The sequence below is a fragment of the Oncorhynchus kisutch genome, linkage group LG1 (genome assembly GCF_002021735.2).
Source record: "Oncorhynchus kisutch isolate 150728-3 linkage group LG1, Okis_V2, whole genome shotgun sequence".
NCBI classification, from domain to species: domain Eukaryota; kingdom Metazoa; phylum Chordata; class Actinopteri; order Salmoniformes; family Salmonidae; genus Oncorhynchus; species Oncorhynchus kisutch.
The window spans coordinates 34745977-34765278 of record NC_034174.2 but is presented as its reverse complement, the minus strand read 5'-3'; the positions used below and the strand labels follow the sequence as shown (position 1 = coordinate 34765278).

Genomic DNA, 19302 nt, shown 5'->3' with positions numbered 1-19302 from the left:
CAATTCCCTCTGCTGAAATCTGATGCCCAAGGAAACCTACTTCTTGCTGGAGGAAATGCCACTTCTCAAGCTTCACTTTCAACCCTGTATCTTTCAGTCGCTCCAAAACTGTCTCAAGTCTCTCCAAGTGGTCCTTGAATATCTGAGAGAACACGAGTATGTCATCCAAGTATACTAACAGTATCTGAAAGACTAGGTCACTCATAGTAACTTGCATGAGTGGTTGAAACATCGAGGGACCATTACAAACCCACCTAAGATACTCCCATAAGCCAAAATAAGTTGTAAATGCAGTCATGTGTCTGTCACTTGCACTGCAACCTGATGATAACCACTTGCAAGATCAGAGGTCAAAAACAAACTTTGCACCATGAAGGGCATCAAAACTTTTATCGATGCGAGGCAAAAGAAATGCGTCACGTCTGTTTTTTGCGTTCAGTCGCCTATAGTCAACACATTGATGAAGACTCCCATCAATCTTATGGACAAAGACCAAAGGGGAAGCGTATGAGCTAGAACTCGCCTGGGTGACACCCTTCTTCAGAAGCTTGGTTATGTGCTCCTTAACCTCTTTACACTGCGTAGTACAAATGCGGCGGTAGGGCTGTGTTACTGGTCTGTCATTGACCAAATAAATCTATGCTTGACTTCATCAGTGTAACCCAGGTCCTCATCCTAGAAAGCAAACACATCTGAGAAACTGTCCAAAAAAGCAGCTAGCCGGCTTGTTCTTCCTTTGTCCCACCAATGTGTAGGCTGTCCAGTATCAAATGAATGTCACCGTCAGATGTCTGACCATCTTTTCTGTCAACAGTCACCTCACATGTATCACTGTGAACACACTCAAGCTGAGTCAGAATGCCAAGTCGGGTCCTGGGGTTCAACCACACATCCTCCTGAGAGACATTTTGTTGAACTGGAAACAAATGACTCTGACTCCACAAGTGTGGGAATGACCACGAGACCACTTGGCAATGGTATTTTATTTGGCTCCAAACAGCATCCTGGTGCTGTCTCCCGAAAGAGTTTTAAGTCCACTTGCATAGACTGTGTCTACGGGAAAACACAGGTACATTTACAGTATCCCTACCAGCCACACACACAGCTGAATGAAATCACATTTACAGTATGTACTTGCTCAAAGGCTTCTCTCCAATCAGAATCCAACTCTCCACCTAGATAGATTTGTGTCAAACGTAGCATGAGAGTTGTCTGCATCTGCTGATGATGTTCATTCCAAGGAGACCTGGTACTGTAGTCTGTGACTGCCGAGGCTCTTTGACTATCAGGAAGTCACACCCAATTACGGTGGCCCCATGGTCTCTACGTCTAACTCAAGGTAACCTAGGTAAGGGATGTCCAACCCGTTAGCTGCAGTTATCTTAAGCAATCCTGTTGTAGAAAGCATGTCTTCATCTTGCCCTAATAAGTGTTATCTGAAGAATGACTCCGTGATAGTGATGACGTGGCTTCCAGTATCCAGCAAACAGTTTGCAGCAACCTCCCACCACGACAACAAGTACGTTTGGGTAGGCCTACAGATTTGCCCCAAATTACCCAGTTCTTGACAACCAAGGATGGTAGGTTTCCTGCACACCAGGAGCTTGTGTGGTAGTGGACTATTTTACTGACATGCTCTTCTTTGTGCACTGCTTAACAATGTGTCCCACACCTTTACACTTGAAGCAAATGGGCTGACCGTCATCAGTAAACTTCGGTTTGGAGTTTCACACCTGTGTCATTACCAGTCTTCTCCTTGTTTAGTGCAAGACCCCGGACTGCAATTGTTAGTTCCCCAATGGCTTTACCCTGCTCGGCCACCACTTTAAGAACATCTTCCAAAGAGACAGCTGGTTTCTCCTGTACATCAATGGCAGAACACTGAGAATCCCTCCCTGTCTTGTCACACCACTTTCCTACTCTTGACAACATTAGTGTTACAGGGCTGGTCCTCCAGTGACCAGGTGATGGCTTCCTCACGTACATCAAACAGAGTAGACTGATGCCTCTTCCTGACTAACTTCCGCAGCTCTCTCTTGAGAGCAGGATCTATGATGCCCTCCATGCACTGAAATTCTGACAGTTTGATCAACTTTATCCTTGGGAATAGTTTTGTACTGAAACAAGAACGAGACGCTAAGTATCTGCGAGAGTGGCGGCCATAGAATGTGTGTAACAGATGCGATGCACTTGGGCTTCTCTGTATAAGCCCCCCTTAGATACGAGAACAGGTCACTGGGCTGCTTTGACTCCCTACCCATGCATAACCACACTTCCTCTAAGGCTGACCCCCTCAACAGAGACAGTATGAAATCTATTTTATCACCAGTACTCTGATCTCTGGCTCGATTTACATGTTCAACCTCCTCAATGAACTCGTCAACTGACTGACCATCTTTAGAGACATCACTACTAAAAGGCTGGATCTTACTCTCTCTAGGTACATACACACATGACCTTGTGGACCCATTACCCAGAGCGGCAATAGTTGCCATTGCTTCGTCATGTTTCCTATTTAGCTCTGCAATCTGTGACTGTAAGTCAACTACATGGTTACCCTCACCACCAGGGGCGGCATCACCATCACCTACTGTTCTTGACATTGTGAAATGTTTGTACTCGAACAGTTCAAGGATATACTATAGAGTAGAAACAGTCTCTGAAAGTTGCTGAATGGATGAAGATGATGGCAGATGGACATCTGCGATGATCTACGCTTGTTCACATAGTCCTCTGGATCCCGGCAGTCTGGTTACTGAAGTTACACAGAAACCCAAAGTAGGCCTCACTGCCCATTCTCAGATCCCCTGGCACCGTCCCTCGTCAGATGTCTCTCTCCCTGTATCACTCTTCACCACTACCGTAATTATGCACTTCAGAATCCCACTCCTGGTACCAAAATGTGTAGCCTGATGGAAGTAAACAGCACAGGACATAAACTAATTTGTGGTTGTTTATTCTGTCAAAACTTACATTTTAAAATAGGATCATGTAGGATGGAAAAAGTAACCGTAAAGTTCGGTCTAAATCACAATCAAGTGAAATAAATATGTTAGTAAAGTGCATAAAAAAAACTGAGTACAGTAAGTAAAAAGTGAAACGCATAAACAGTAGTGGCTCTGTTTTCTATATAAAACAAAGAAAATACAAAGACCACACAGTTCAGTTAGACATTTGAAATGTTAGGAATTCTATTCTGAGTACAAGATGTCCATAAACAAAATAACATGCATGAAAAACAAATATAAAAGATGTCATAAAAAATATGAATACTAACATGGATTTAAACAATTTTTTTTTACATCTTTTACAGTTAGGAGGCATATCTGTTTTCATTCTATGGAGTCTCAAAGGAGTGTAATAAAATGTGTAATTAGATTCTTTCATTTTTACATTAGTAGAGGTGTAGTATACCCTGTTGCAAACCTCCGCCCATAACTCATCACTGATAGTCAGACCTAAGTCCTTTTCCCAAATTATTTTCAAAGGAGTAAAGGAGGAGCCTCCTTTCTCAGAAAGGAGTCTATAGTTGTAAGATATTTTGCCTTTAATGGGATTGTGCTGTGACAAGAAGGGTTTCAACTTCATTCAACTGAGTTCTAAACCTCCTCTTGGAGGTAAATGAGGAAATTGCATGTCTAATTTGAAGATATTTTTGAAAAATGGGATCTTGGCACATTGAATTCACTGCAGAGCTATTGAAAGGATTTCAGTGTAGTGGTTTTCTGATTAAATAGGTCTGAAAAGGTCCTGATTCCTAGAGTATGCCAAAGATTAAAGTTGGCATCCCTCAGGGCTTTTGGCAAGTCTGGGTTGCCTACTATAGGCGAGTGAGAACATATTTGGGAGGAAATGCCCAGGTATTTCTTACAGTCCCTCCACGCTAGTAGGGTGCTTGGCTATGTTGCCCACTTCACTAAAGTTATTAATGAATATAATTGAGCTTAAGGTCAATGAACCACAGGATTGGGCTTCTATCTGAATCCACGTAGACTCTTGTCTGTTTGTGATCCATGTTAGCATGTTGCGGATTTGGGCAGACCAGTAGTACAATTGAAGGGCAAGACCACCCTTAGATTCAGGTTTCGATTGAGTGGAAAACTTGATCCTAGGTTTTTTATTGCCCCATATCAATTTGGTGATGCTTTGGTTAGTTGTTTTGAAAAAGGAAACTGGGGGAGAGCATGGGAGCATCTGAAATAAATAGTTCAGTCTAGGGAGGACGTTCATACGGATTACATTAATTCTTCCTACTAAGCTAATTGGGAGGGAGATCCAGGTTTGGAGATCGTTCTTGATTCGATCCAGGAGTGGAAGATCATTTTCCTTGAAAAGGCTATTCAGATCTGGTGTTATGAAGATCCCGAGGTATTGAAAGCCCTGTGTTTTCCATTGGAAAGGACATAGTGTCTTCATAGAGCTGGTGAGTGTAATAGGGGGGAGGGCAGACAGTGGATTTGTTCAAATTGATCGTATAACCTGAAAACTTGACATACTGAGCAATTGTGTCTAAAATGAGAGGGAGGGATTTCTCAGGGTTGGAGATATGTAGAGCAAGACATCATCCGCGTAAAGCGAAATCTTGTGCTGCAGGCCACCTGCAGAAACACTTATAATACTTGGATTGCTCCTTATCAGCTCTGCCAGAGGCTCCGCCCCCAACAAGTAGAGCAGGGGGGACAGCAAGCACCCTTGTCTTGTGCCTTTTTGCAAAAATCCTCCAGCATTGGCATGAAGATAGGGCTTAGCTGGGGCCAAAAAGCTTTGTAGAACTCTCTGGGGAATCCATCTGGGCCTGGGGACTTATTAGGTGGCATGGAGGTAATTGCCTCCAGGATCTCCTCAGGAGTGAAGGGGGAGTTGAGATCTTGGACGGTCTCTGATAGTTTAGCTAGCGAGATTCCCTCTAGGAAAGAGTGGAGTTCTGCCTCTGTGTATTTTCTCTCAGAGGTACAGTGGGGCAAAAAAGTATTTAGTCAGCCACCAATTGTGCAAGTTCTCCTACTTAAAAAGATGAGGCCTATAATTTTCATCATAGGTACACTTCAACTATGACAGACAAAATTAGAAAAAAAATCCAGACAATCACATTGTAGGAGTTTTAATGAATTTATTTGCAAATTCTGGTGGAAAATAAGTATTTGGTCACCTACAAACAAGCAAGATTTCTGGCAAGATTTCTGGCTATCACAGACCTGTAACTTCTTCTTCTTTAAGAGGCTCCTCTGTCGTGTACGAGAGCGTACAGGTCGCAATGGTGGGTAGTGTATGGGGCTTTGGTGACAAAACGGATGGCACTGTGATAGACTGCATCCAGTTTGTTGAGTAGAGTGTTGGATGCTATTTTATAGATGACATCAGAGGTCGAGGATAGGTAGGATGGTCAGTTTACCGAGGGTATGTCTATTTTTACGAAGGAGAGTTCACAGTCTAACCAGACACCTAGGTATTTGTAGTTGTCAGAGCCGTCCAGCGTAGTAATGCTGGACGGGCGAGCAGGTGCGGGCAGTGATCGGTTGAATAGCATGCATTTAGTTTTACTTGCGTTTAAGAGCAGTTGGAGGCCACGGAAGGAGAGTTGTATGGCATTGAAGCTCTCCTGGAGGTTAGTTAACACAGTGTCCAAAGAGGGGCCTGAAGTATACAGAATGGTGTCGTCTGCGTAGAGGTGTATCAGAGAATCACCAGCAGCAAGAGCAACATCATTGATGTATACAGAGAAGAGAGTCGGAGTTTGACAGAGTCGAAAGCCTTGGCCAGGTCGATGAAGACGGCTGCACAGTACTGTCTTTTATCGATGGCGGTTATGATATCGTTTAGGAACTTGAGCGTGGCTGAGGTGCACCCGTGACCAGCTCGGAAACCAGATTGCATAGCGCAGAAGGTACGGTGGGATTCGAAATGGTCGGTCATCTGTTTGTTCACTTGGCTTTTGAAGACTTTAGAAAGGCAGTGCAGGACGGGTTTAGGTCTGTAACAGTTTGGGTCTAAGATGTCTCCTCTTCTCTCTCTTGACCGTGGCTGCTTTCCAATTTTTAGGAATCTCAGATGATACGAAAGAGAGGTTGAACAGACTAGTAATAGGGGTTCAAACAACGGTGGCGGATAATTTTAGGAAGAGAGGGTCTAGATTGTCTAGCCCAGCTGATTTGTAGTGATCCAGAGTTTGCAGCTCTTTCAGAACATCAGCTCTCTGGATTTGGGTGAATGAGAAGCGGGGAGGGGGGCTTATAGATTTTGTGGCGACGTAGTGTCCCCATGAGTGACAGAACACTGAGCCAATCACGGCGCAACTAGAGAACCTTACCAACCCCTACACTCCATATATTCCGCTGGCTGCCCTACCACCATAGAAAGCATTGAGCTTGGCTGAAACACCTGCATTTTGGAGATACCTTACTCAAGAATGCAAGAAAGAGATCATGTTTGTATGTGGCTTTTTTTGCAAGCACACCTAATAAGTCAAAGTATGCCCGAAAGATTTATAGTGGGGACTCTTGCGACGCTAGCCCAATTAATTAAAAGTTGACACTACTAAGACAAATGTCAAAAGGGAGATGTATAAATAAAATTGACATACAGTTGAAGTCGGTAGTTTATATACACCTTAACCAAATACATTTAAACTCCATTTTTCACAGTTCCTGACATTTAATCAGAGTAAAAATTCCCTGTCTTAGGTCAGTTAGGATCACCACTTTTTTTAAGAATGTGAAATGTCAGAATAATAGTAGAGAGAATGATTTATTTCAGCTAATATTTCTTTCATCACATTCCAGTGGGTCAGAATTTAACATACACTCAATTAGTATTTGGTAGCATTGCCTTTACATTTTTTAACTTCCACAAGCTTCCCATAATAAGTTGGGTGAATGTTGGCCCATTCCTCCTGACAGAGCTGGTGTAACCGAGTCAGGTGTGTAGGCCTCCTTGCTCGCACACACTTTTTCAGTTCTGCCCATAAATTGTCTTAAGATGTTGCTTCAATATATCCCACTAATTTTCCTCCCGTATGAAGCCATCTATTTTGTGAAGTGCCCCAGTCCCTCCTGCAGCAAAGAACCCCCTACAACATGATGCTGCCACCCCCATGCTTCACGGTTAGGATGGTTATCTTCGGCTTGCAAGCCTCCCCCTTTTTCCTCCAAACAATACTATGGTCATTATGGCCAAACAGTTCTATTTTTGTTTCATCAGACCAGAGGACATTTCTCCAAAACGTATGATCTTTGTCCACATGTGCAGTTGCAAACCGTAGTCTGGCTTTTTTAATGGTGGTTTTGGAGCAGTAGCTTCTTCCTTGCTGAGCGGCCTTTCAAGTTACAGTGCCGTGCGAAAGTATTCGGCCCCCTTGAACTTTGCGACCTTTTGCCACATTTCAGGCTTCAAACATAAAGATATAAAACTGTATTTTTTTGTGAAGAATCAACAAGTGGGACACAATCATGAAGTGGAATGACATTTATCGGATATTTCAAACTTTTTTAACAAATCAAAAACTGAAAAATTGGGTGTGCAAAATTATTCAGCCCCCTTAAGTTAATACTTTGTAGCGCCACCTTTTGCTGCGATTACAGCTGTAAGTCGCTTGGGGTATGTCTCTATCAGTTTTGCACATCGAGAGACTGAATTTTTTTCCCATTCCTCCTTGCAAAACAGCTCGAGCTCAGTGAGGTTGGATGGAGAGCATTTGTCAACAGCAGTTTTCAGTTCTTTCCACAGATCCTCGATTGGATTCAGGTCTGGACTTTGACTTGGCCATTCTAACACCTGGATATGTTTATTTTTGAACCATTCCATTGTAGATTTTGCTTTATGTTTTGGATCATTGTCTTGTTGGAAGACAAATCTCCATCCCAGTCTCAGGTCTTTTGCAGACTCCATCAGGTTTTCTTCCAGAATGGTCCTGTATTTGGCTCCATCCATCTTCCCATCAATTTGAACCATCTTCCCTGTCCCTGCTGAAGAAAAGCAGGCCCAAACCATGATGCTGCCACCACCATGTTTGACAGTGGGGATGTTGTGTTCAGGGTGATGAGCTGTGTTGCTTTTACGCCAAACATAACGTTTTGCATTGTTGCCAAAAATTCTGACCAGAGCACCTTCTTCCACATGTTTGGTGTGTCTCCCAGGTGGCTTGTGGCAAACTTTAAACAACACTTTTTATGGATATCTTTAAGAAATGGCTTTCTTCTTGCCACTCTTCCATAAAGGCCAGATTTGTGCAGTATACGACTGATTGTTGTCCTATGGACAGAGTCTCCCACCTCAGCTGTAGATCTCTGCAGTTCATCTAGAGTGATCATGGGCCTCTTGGCTGCATCTCTGATCAGTCTTCTCCTTGTATGAGCTGAAAGTTTATAGGGACGGCCAGGTCTTTGTAGATTTGCAGTGGTCTGATAATCCTTCCATTTCGATATTATCGCTTGCACAGTGCTCCTTGGGATGTTTAAAGCTTGGGAAATCCTTTTGTATCCAAATCCGGCTTTAAACTTCTTCACAACAGTATCTCGGACCTGCCTGGTGTGTTCCTTGTTCTTCATGATGCTCTCTGCGCTTTTAACGGACCTCTGAGACTATCACAGTGCAGGTGCATTTATACGGAGACTTGATTACACACAGGTGGATTGTATTTATCATCATTAGTCATTTAGGTCAACATTGGATCATTCAGAGATCCTCACTGAACTTCTGGAGAGAGTTTGCTGCACTGAAAGTAAAGGGGCTGAATAATTTTGCAACGCCCAATTTTTCAGTTTTTGATTTGTTAAAAAAGTTTGAAATATCCAATAAATGTCGTTCCACTTCATGATTGTGTCCCACTTGTTGATTCTTCACAAAAAAATACAGTTTTATATCTTTATGTTTGAAGCCTGAAATGTGGCAAAAGGTCGCAAAGTTCAAGGGGGCCGAATACTTTCGCAAGGCACTGTATAACTTTAATATATTTATTGATAAGTCCATTGCACAGAATATTTCTGGTAACTCTGCAATTCACTCGAAAGGCAAGGCACTCTTTGGAAATATCTGAATAAGGTTTAACACTAAGCAGTGTATTAATTTAACACTGGTTCCAGTGTGTATATGGTCCCACTCTTTCAGTGTTGATATAACACTGGAGAATGTGCTGTGAGATGTGTGCCTCTCACGATTTTCTGACACCATGTAATATACAGTAAATGTCCAGTCAGAGGTGTATCTTTTTAGATGAGTAGTTTTTAATGAACGTCTCTCAAGAATGTCCTGAAGATAAAGCAGTACATAATGTCGTGGGTTATGACATGCAGTTACAATGTCTAATACCACAAAGACTACTTCTGTGACTGACCAGCATTTTTAGTCCTATTCAATTTTTTGTTAAAACAAAAGTCTATGCCACATCCTACACACTGGTTGAAATCAACGCTGTTTCAAAAGTACTTTGAACCAATGTGGAATAGGGCTCCCGAGTGGTTTAGTGGTCTAAGGCACTGCATCTCAGTGCTAGAGGTGTCGCTACATACCCTGTTAAATTCCAGGCTGCGTCACAACTGGCTGTGATTGGGAGTCCCATAGGGTGGTGCACAATTGGCCCAGCGTCAATAGAATTTGTTCTTAACTGACTTGCCTAGTTAAAATGGGCAATGAATTTATGTTTGTGCACAGTGGGATGCCCTACTGGCCGCCCGTCTTTGCGTGTGGCGGCTCCTTTAAGAGTTGAGGGCCGTGTGAATAAACTTGAGCCGTGCTGCGCTGACGTAAGGGGAGTTGAAGAGTTTTGTGTAGCCCCAGATAAGGGCACAGGAGAGGAGAGGAAAATAACGGAGAGGAAAATAACGGAAAGAATAATAACTTAGAGGATAGGGAACTGGACCGAGGACTGTTATCTTTTTTAAAATTTGGCCGCTGATTTGACAGGAAATGTAATGCGCATTTTGGTCAATTCCAACTAAACTGGACATCAGGTACAAATGTATTTGCTGTTGCACATTTAACGTTACCTGTGTTCCATTTATTTTAATACAAACTCAAATTTAGCATAATAGATTTAACTATACCACAAATTAGAATGTTCTTTTAGAGTGAAGTTCAAAATGCTTCATATAACTAACTATTCTAGATATGCAATGCAAAAACGTCTTATTCGGTCAATGTGCCAATATTATTATAGGGTAGCTATTCCTCGAAAGAAATAAGCCTACTGTGGAATAATTCGCCTATTTTTGCTTCATAATTGAAAGTAAAATCGAGAAAGGAATCTGAAAAATTGCCATTTCGTCTCGGAGCTGGGGGGAGAAAGGGAACGTGAGGCTGCTGCTGGACATTGGACGGGGAGGGGACACCACTGCATCTCTCTCTCTCTCTGTCTGTTTCCGTGGAGAGCAGGGGGGTGGGATTGAACCGCAAGAAACACATCATGCAACACAATGGTAACGGAGAAGAGAGGCAGTCAGCCAACCAATCCGAGCCTCAGCTCCAGGGGACGCCGAGTGGAAGCATTCTACACATCCCAGGCAGGGACACCCTTAGCGACCCCACACTCTTCCAACTGCCTGCCCAGTCAAAACTGGAGTTCAAACGCAATGCAGTCACAGAGGACTACAAAATAACAACTCAAGTACTAGGACTGGGTATCAGTGGGAAGGTGATGGAATGCTACTGCAAGAAGACAGGGGAGAAGTGTGCCCTCAAGGTAGTGTGTGTGTGTGTGTGTGTGTGTGTGTGTGTGTGTGTGTGTGTGTGTGTGTGTGTGTGTGTGTGTGATCCATTTCACTTGCTTTGTTAATGTAAAAATATGTTTCACATGCCAATAAAGCACCTTGAATTTAATTTGAGCAAGAGAGCGAGAGAGACCATCAGTCACCAGACCCAAGTGGCACCAAGTATTTGAGGTCTTGCTTGCTTTCTTTTCTTATCCTCTGATGTAAATTAAAGGGAACTTGAGGATGTATTTACAATAGTGACAATAAGAGGGAGAATAGTCATCAATTATTCACTACTCCTCCATCTTAGACAGTCGCTTCCTAGACAGATCTCTCATCCTTCTTTGCGGTTTGATACCAGGGGCGACAGGTAGCCTAGCAGTTAAGAGCATTGGGATAGTAACCAAAAGGTTGCTGGATCAAATAATCTGCCGTTCTGCCCATGAGCAAAGCAGTTAACCAACCCCCCTGCAACAGCTGCTCCCTGGGCACCGATGACATGGATGTTGATTAAGGCAGCCCCTCGCACATTTTGGCATTCAGTTGTCCAGCTCACTTTCCCCAATGGGATCACTCCTTTATTTGGAATTACTTAATTTGTCTGATGTGGGGTGTTGTATGAAGGAGGACATATATCCACAATTATAATGCTAAAAACTGATTGACATATTGACATATTTTGGCATGGTTACAGTATACAGCATGCATCTGGTGTGCAGAGGTTACAGAGGTTGTCACATTCTGTCCCACTTCTTCCCTCTGCTACATTTACTGTATCAACAAACAAGAGGATATAGAGAGTCAGAGAGAGAGTGTGTTTCTTTGACTGGTGCCTGTTCCTCTTGTAAAGAGGTCCACTTAAGCACTAATATCACCAATAGATAATTGTCTCTCTGTGAGCCGGGTTTGGAGAGGAGCCACCAGCGGTAACAGTGCAGCGCTTTAAGCTAACTCGACTACTCCTGTCCAGACAGACAGTGGATGAGTCTGGGAAGAGACAGTGATGTACTGTGTGGGACCGTGTCTTACGTAGAGGGTAGGTTGTTAGTGCCAGTAGTCATTGTCATGTTGTATGGACAATGACATGCTCTGTCTGGACTGATTCTATGTTCCATCTAGAGAGGATCTACTCTGGTGTGCAGGCTTTTGTTCCAACCGAGCTCTCACATACCTGATTCAACTCAAATCTGGTGTGTGTTCGTGCTGGGCTGGAACAAAAGCCTGCACAGAATGCAACCCACCTGGACCAGATGTTCCCCATCCATTTCCTTAAGTTATGCCTTGGCATGTGCTCTAAGTTCTATCTATCCTTTCTTGACTTAGGGGGATCTGTGGTCACCCACTGGGTACACACTGGTTAAATCAACGTTGTTTCCACGTCATTTTAATGAAATGACGTTGAACCAATGCAGAATAGACATTGAATTGACATCTGTGCCCAGAGGGGAATGTTTTTCTTCTGTTCTTTGAAGTTCAACCACTGGAATAGTGAGCAACTTGGAAACAGTGCTAGGTCAACAGGTTATGCAAATTCAAAACCTGAATAATGGGTCACCAGAAGTATTCTTGAGAAAACAATAACAGAAAGCCTATGGATATGTTTTCAATGGAACAGTCTCAACCTCCAAAATAGGTCCCTATTCTTTTTGTCCAGGTAGACTAAAGATAGATCAATGAAATGTGTTGAGTATGATCAGTTGTACTGGCACAAGTGTATACATTCTTTCATAAGTGTGCTCTTCAAGTATTTGTGGACAATGTTTTCAGCAGAGTATTAGGTTACTCCTCTATAAACAGTTTAATCTCAACCTGCCCTCTCCTCCCTGTCCCACCATGCACTGCATCCTGTCACAGACAGAAGATAAGCTAGTTTATCTGGCTGTGGTGTCTGGGGATCCCTCCCACCCTTACATCCAATCACATTGCAAGGTTGTTATTACTGGTACACTTTGAAGGCAGATTTTGAATGCACTAATAAAAGGCAGCATTCATTTTAAAAGCTCTAGAGGGAATCGTCCTGACAAGCAAATTAATATGAATGAAAGGTCCAGATTTTATTTGTAATGATAGATTCACTTACATGAGAATATGAAGAGACTGTGTGTGTGTGTGTGTGTGTGTGTGTGTGTGTGTGTGTGTGTGTGTGTGTGTGTGTGTGTGTGTGTGTGTGTGTGTGTGTGTGTGTGTGTGTGTGTGTGTGTGTGAGAGAGAGAAAGTATCAAAGAGAGGTGAGAGAGAGATGTGGGACTAAGATTCAGGGATTTTAACCTGATTAAGGCTGTTATTATACCCTTGATCAATTCCTCCAAGACCTGTGATTGGTTATAGACAACATGGACACATGCACTCAAAAACACACTCACACAGGATAGAGAGTACCAGTCAAAACATTTGGACACACCTACTTATTCCAGGGTTTCTTTATTTTTTAAAACTATTTTCTACATTATAGAATAATAGTGAAGATATCAAAATTATGAAATAACATATGGAATCATGTAGTAACCAAAAAAGTGTTAAGCAAATCAACATTTATTTTATTTTTGAGATTCTTCAAAGTAGCCACCCTCTGCCTTGATGACAGTTTTGCACACTCTTGGCATTCTCTCAACCAGCTTCATGAGCAATGCTATTCCAATAGTATTGAAGGAGTTCCCAAATATGCTGAGAACTTGTTGGCTGCTTTTCCTTCACACTGCAGTCCAACTCATCCCAAACCATCTCAATTGGGTTGAGGTCGGGGGATTGTGGAGGCCAGGTCATCTAATGCAGTACTCCATCACTCTCCGTCTTGGTCAACTAGTTCTTACACAGCCTGGGAGGTGTGTTGGGTCATTGTCCTGTTGAGAAACAAATGATAGTCCCACTAAGCGCAAACCAGATGGGATGGCGTATCGCTGCAGAATACTGTGGTAGCCTTGCTGGTTAAGTGTGCCTTGAATTCTGAATAAATCACTGACAGTGCCACCAGCAAAGCACCCCCACACCATCACACCCCCTCCTCCATGCTTCACGGTGGGAACCACATGTGGAGATCATCCGTTCACCTACTCTGTGTCCTCACAAAGACACGACTGTTGGAACCAAAAATCTCAAATTTGGACTCATCAGACCAAATGACAGATTTCCACCGGTCCAATGTCCATTGCTCGTGTTTCTTGTCCCAAGCAAGTCTCTTCTTCATATTGGTGTCCTTTAGTAGTGGTTTCTTTGCAGCAATTCGACCATGACGGCCTGATTCACGCAGTCTCCTCTGAACAGTTGTCTGTAACTTGAACTCTGAATCATTTAGTTGGGCTGCAATCTGAGGCTGATAACTCTAATGACCTTATCCTCTGCAGCAAAGGTAAATCTGGGTCTTCCTTTCCTCTGGCGGTCCTCATGAGACCCAGTTTCATCATAGCGCTTGATGGTTTTTGTAACTGCACTTGAAGAAATGTTTAAAGTTCTTGAAATGTTCCGTATTCACTGGCCTTCATGTCTTAAGGTAATGATGGACTGTTGTTTCTCTTTTCTTATTTTAGCTGTTCTTGCCATAATATAGACTTGGTCTTTACCAAATAGCTATCTTCTGTATACCAACCCTACCTTGTCACAGCAAGATATTTTGATTTGTTTGACACTTTTTTGGATACTACATGATTCCATATATGTTATTTCATAGTTTTGACGTCTTCACTATTATTCTATAATGTAGAAAATACTAAAAAATTTAGAAAAACCCTGGAATGAGTAGGTGTGTCCAAAATTTTGACTGATACTGTACATGTTGCATAGATTCATACGTTCCACTACAGATGCATGCTGCATCCATCATCATACCTAGTCATAGTAAATGTGCTTCCTAAACATGCCCATTGTTCTCTCTCTTCGTCTCTGTTTCTATACCCATCCTTCTTCTCTGTGGGGGCAGATTCTGTATGATTGTCCTAAGGCGCGGCGGGAGGTAGAGCTGCATTGGAGAGTGTCGGGGGGCCCATACATCGTTCACATCCTCAGCCTTTATGAGAACATGCACCAGGGGAAGAAATGCCTGCTTATCATCATGGAGTGGTGAGGACCATAGAGACTACATAGACCAGAATGCATTTGTGTAATGAATCCTCTTAGATTTTCTAGCATGCCAGACTTTAAAACCGTAACTAATGAGTAGGGCCAGGAATGTTTCCTGGTTAGGTCACGTGGTCAGGAAAAACTCCTGGCCAAATGAAAGTTTACATAAACATCAAATATGTCCCAGTTCTCTTTCTTGGTCATTATGCTTAGAATTAGTTGATTGGGCTCAGTAATTGCCTGGTAATTACTAAGGGACAATGCTGTTCTTGTTTAATTGATGGCTTTGTTCTCTTGTTGAGAAGCTCTGATCTGTCTCTCTTGTTGTTGTTCCTGGCTCAGTATGGAAGGAGGGGAGCTGTTCAGTCACATTCAGGCCAGAGGGGACCAGGCGTTCACAGAGAGAGGTGAATTATGATGGGGAACTGTGTTGTATTATTTACAGTGCTCAATTATTTACAGTGACCCTATAGCTGTGCGCATTTTGTTAATCAGATTCATATGTCATGGCTTTTAATCAGAGGCTGCGGAGATCATGAGGGACATAGGCACGGCCATCGAGTACCTCCACCACATGGACATAGCTCACAGAGATGTCAAGGTGAGACTCTACTCCTAGACACACATTTACATCATTTGATTTTTCACCTGACACTCGCTGACAGGCATGTATTTACCGCTGGTGGTTTTAGTGATGTACTTATTGCTTTCTTTTTTACACCTCCCTCCCTCCCTCCACACACACACACACACACGCAACAGCCTGAAAATCTGCTGTACACCACCAAGGAGACCAATTGCGTTCTGAAACTAACTGACTTTGGCTTTGCCAAGGAGACCACCCTCCACAACTCCCTCCAGACACCCTGTTACACCCCCTACTATGTTGGTGAGTGTTGGGTCTGTTACACCCCCTACTATGTTGGTGAGTGTTGGGTCTGTTACACCAGTAGTGGTGTAGTATACTATCCGGATGTGAATGGTGTTTAGGCTATAAAGTATTATGGTTGACTTTTACCCATCATATTGTCCCTGTCTGTCTGCCTGACTGGTTGTCTCTTGGTCTCTGTCTCAATGTCTGTCTATCAGCCCCCGAGGTGCTTGGTCCAGAGAAGTATGACAAGTCGTGTGACATGTGGTCTCTGGGCGTGATCATGTACATCCTGTGAGTACCTAGTGTGTCTGTGTGCTATAAGTGTGTCAGTGAGTGTGTCTGTAAGTGTGTCTGTTTGTGTGTGAGAATCAAGTCACAGGCCTCTCATTCACTCTCACTCCCCCTACTGTTCACCCCTAGGCCTCATTTACACCCTCATTTCTCTCTACTACCTCTTTTAACACTAAGCTTCTCATGGTCCACTTGCTTTCCCCCTCTCCTTCTCTCCCTCCTTGTATATAGTATGAATGACTGTTCAATGAGTGTCCAGTTGGAGTGCATACAGTAGCTGTAGTTGCTCTATTCTCATGTTGAAGAGTGTGCTGTGTCCCCAGGCTATGTGGGTTCCCTCCGTTCTACTCTAACACTGGCCAGGCCATCTCTCCAGGGATGAAACAGAGGATCAGGATGGGCCAGTACAAGTTCCCCAACCCTGAGTGGGCGGAGGTGTCTGAGGAAGGTCAGACTAGAGACAGAAAACTGGGGGTGGTCTATAGTAGAGGGAGATGCTTCACTGCAAGACAAACTATGTTCTGCTAAGTTCCAAATATTTGACAGATTTTTCTACGGTTGTGATTTGTAGGTCCTTTGATAAGCATCTTGACTAGTTTACCTGATCATGTTTTATTTACTATGCTTGTTGACCTATGACCTTTACCTCTGTAGCCAAACAGCTGATCAACCAGCTGCTGAAGACAGACCCTAACGAGAGGATGACCATCGGGCACTTCATGAACCACCCTTGGATCAATGTGAGTATTACTACTGCATGTCTGAGTGCTGTGGATAATATGACTCATTTACACTGTGTGTGTGTGTGTGTGTGTTTGTTGACATTACAGCAGTCGATGGTGGTCCCTCCGACTCCTCTGCACACGTCCCGTGTTCTGACAGAGGACAGAGAACTGTGGGACGATGTCAAGGTGAGACTAGAGAACTGTAAAATACGGACACTGTGGTAATAAGAAAAACTGCATATCAATGGGCCAATTTAATCTAAAACTAAGAAGCCATTAGGGGGTGGTAAACACTATATTTACAAGACCCACACTGCACCTTCAGAAAGTATTCACACCCCTTGACTTTTTCCACATTTTGTGTTAAACTGAATTTTAAATGGGTTACATTTCGATTTTGTGTCACTGCATACACACACAATACCTCCTAATTTCAAAGTGGATTTAATGTTTTTATACATTTTTACAAATTAATTTAAAATGAAAAGCCGAAATGTCTTTGGTCAATAACTACTCAAGCCTTTATGGCAAGCCTAAATATGTTCAGGAATAAACAAGTCACAAAACAAGTTGCATGGACTCACTCTGTGTGCAATAATAGTGTTTAACATGGTTTTAGAATGACTCGTCTCTGTACTCCACACATACAGATAATTGTAATGTCCCTCAGTCGAGCAGTGAATTTTAAACACAGATTTAACCACAAAGACCAGAGTGGTTTTCCAATATCTCGCAAATAAGGTCACCTATTGGTAGATGGGTAAAAAAAACTAACAATGAATATCCCTTCGAGCATGGTGAATTTATGAATTAAACTTTGGATGGTGTATCAATACACCCAGTCACTACAAAGAGAGGCATCCTTCCTAACTCAGTTGCCAGAGAGTCTGGCGGAGTTTTATGGCTGTGATAGAAAACTTAGGATGTCTCAACAACATTGTAGTTACTCCATAATACTAACCTAAATGACAGAGTGAAAAGAAAGCCTGTACAAATATTCCAAAACATGCATCCGGTTTGGAATAAGGCACGAAAGTAAAACTGCAACAAATGTGGCAAAGAAATTAACTTTATGTTCTGAATACAACGTTTTATGTTTGGAGCAAATCCAACACAACACATCACTGATTACCACTCTTCATATTTTCAAGCATGAGGTTGACTGCATCATGGTATGGGTATGCTTGTCATCGGCAAAGGACTAGGGAGTTTTTTTAGGATGAAAATAAATGAAAACGGAGCAAAGCACAGGCTAAATCCTAGAGGAAAACCTGGGTCAGTCTGCTGGGAGACAAATTCATCTTACAACAGGACAATAACCTAAAACACAAGGCCAAATATACACTGGAGTTGCTTACCAAGACGACATTGAATGTTCCTGAGTGGCCTAGTTACAGTGGACTTAAATCGGCTTGAAAATGGCTGTCTAGCAATGATCAACAACCAACTTGACAGAGCTTGAAGAATTTTTAAAAGAATGTGCAAATATTGTACAATCCAGGTATTCAAACCTCTTAAAGCTGTAATCGTTGCCAAAGGTGATTCTAACATGTATTGACTCAGAGATGTGAATACTTATGTACAGTAAATTAGATATCTGTATTTAACTTTCAATAAATTTGCAAAGATTTCTAAAAACATGTTTTCACTTTGTTATTATCTGGTATTGTGTGTGGAAGGGTGAAAAAAATATTTAATTTGAATTCAGGCTGTAACACAAAATGTGGAATAAGTCAAAGGGTATGCATAATTTCTGAAAGCACTGTATCTGTACTGTCTGCCTACAGGAAGAGATGACCAGTGCCCTGGCCACCATGCGTGTAGACTATGACCAGGTGAAGATCAAAGACCTGGACACGTCCAACAATCCGCTGCTCAATAAGAGACGCAATAGACCTGGTGCTGGGCAGGCTGAGGGAGAGGGGGGAGGAGGGGGAGGTGGTGGGGGAGGAGGGGGTGAAGGAGTAGTCGGAGCAATGGTTTGTAACAGCCAGTGAGAGTTTGAGGGAAGGGAGAGGGAGTGTTATATTAAGGACATTATTTGGACCAATATTCACCAGGGTCCTGATCACGAGTTGTTTCGGGAATTAATCAGATCTTGTGGTCAGGAAAACTATTCTCGTTATTGGTCAAAATAAGTGTTTAATTGGACCACACCAAGATTGAGATGGCAGCAATTTGCCCTCTGTTGGCAGTAATCAGAAAGATAAGGCTCTTCTCTGTCCTTTACTTGTTCTGTCACCAGCACATACGAGTTTCCAGCTCAGTTAATCAGACTGATCTATAATATAATTGCTTTTGTTTTGTAGATGTCATGTTTATTTACTGCTATTATTTTCATGAAATAAATGTTTGTTTCTAAGGAAGTTTGTATTGCTTTGTTGTTTGGGTCTGAATGTGTCATGTATGAAGGTGTGGTCTCACATGGAGTACAGTACCTCCCCTTCCTCATGCACATTTCTGTATGTGTATGCGTGACTGTTTAAGTGAGAGAGAAACTGTTGTATTTTGTCGTTTATTTGAAATGACCAACTTTTCAAATACTTGAAGTAGTCAAACATAGAGAATCAATTAAAAGGTAACTATTTCCTTTGATATTCAAATACAGGTCTCAGAAAAACAAATATTTGAATGCAAGTTTTAAAAAAAATTTAAACATTTATTTGATGAAGAACCA

At 42.5% G+C, this 19302-nt stretch overlaps 1 protein-coding gene across 2 annotated transcripts; it reads left to right on the top strand.

The window, feature by feature from the left end:
* The first annotated feature begins 9740 nt into the window (after positions 1-9740).
* Positions 9741-18991, top strand: LOC109895564 (MAP kinase-activated protein kinase 2). 2 transcript variants are annotated; one of them, XM_031822535.1, is made up of 10 exons: positions 9741-10672; positions 14596-14735; positions 15078-15142; positions 15257-15336; positions 15498-15624; positions 15825-15900; positions 16224-16348; positions 16555-16640; positions 16731-16811; positions 18413-18991. In XM_031822535.1, the coding sequence occupies exons 1-10, from the start codon at positions 10397-10399 to the stop codon at positions 18620-18622; spliced, it is 1266 nt and encodes a 421-aa protein (XP_031678395.1). In that variant the 5' UTR covers positions 9741-10396; the 3' UTR covers positions 18623-18991. The 2 variants fall into 2 exon arrangements, with proteins under 2 accessions (XP_031678395.1, XP_031678392.1); XM_031822532.1 differs by having other exon boundaries at positions 9758-10672; positions 16555-16811.
* Positions 18992-19302: the final 311 nt, after the last annotated feature.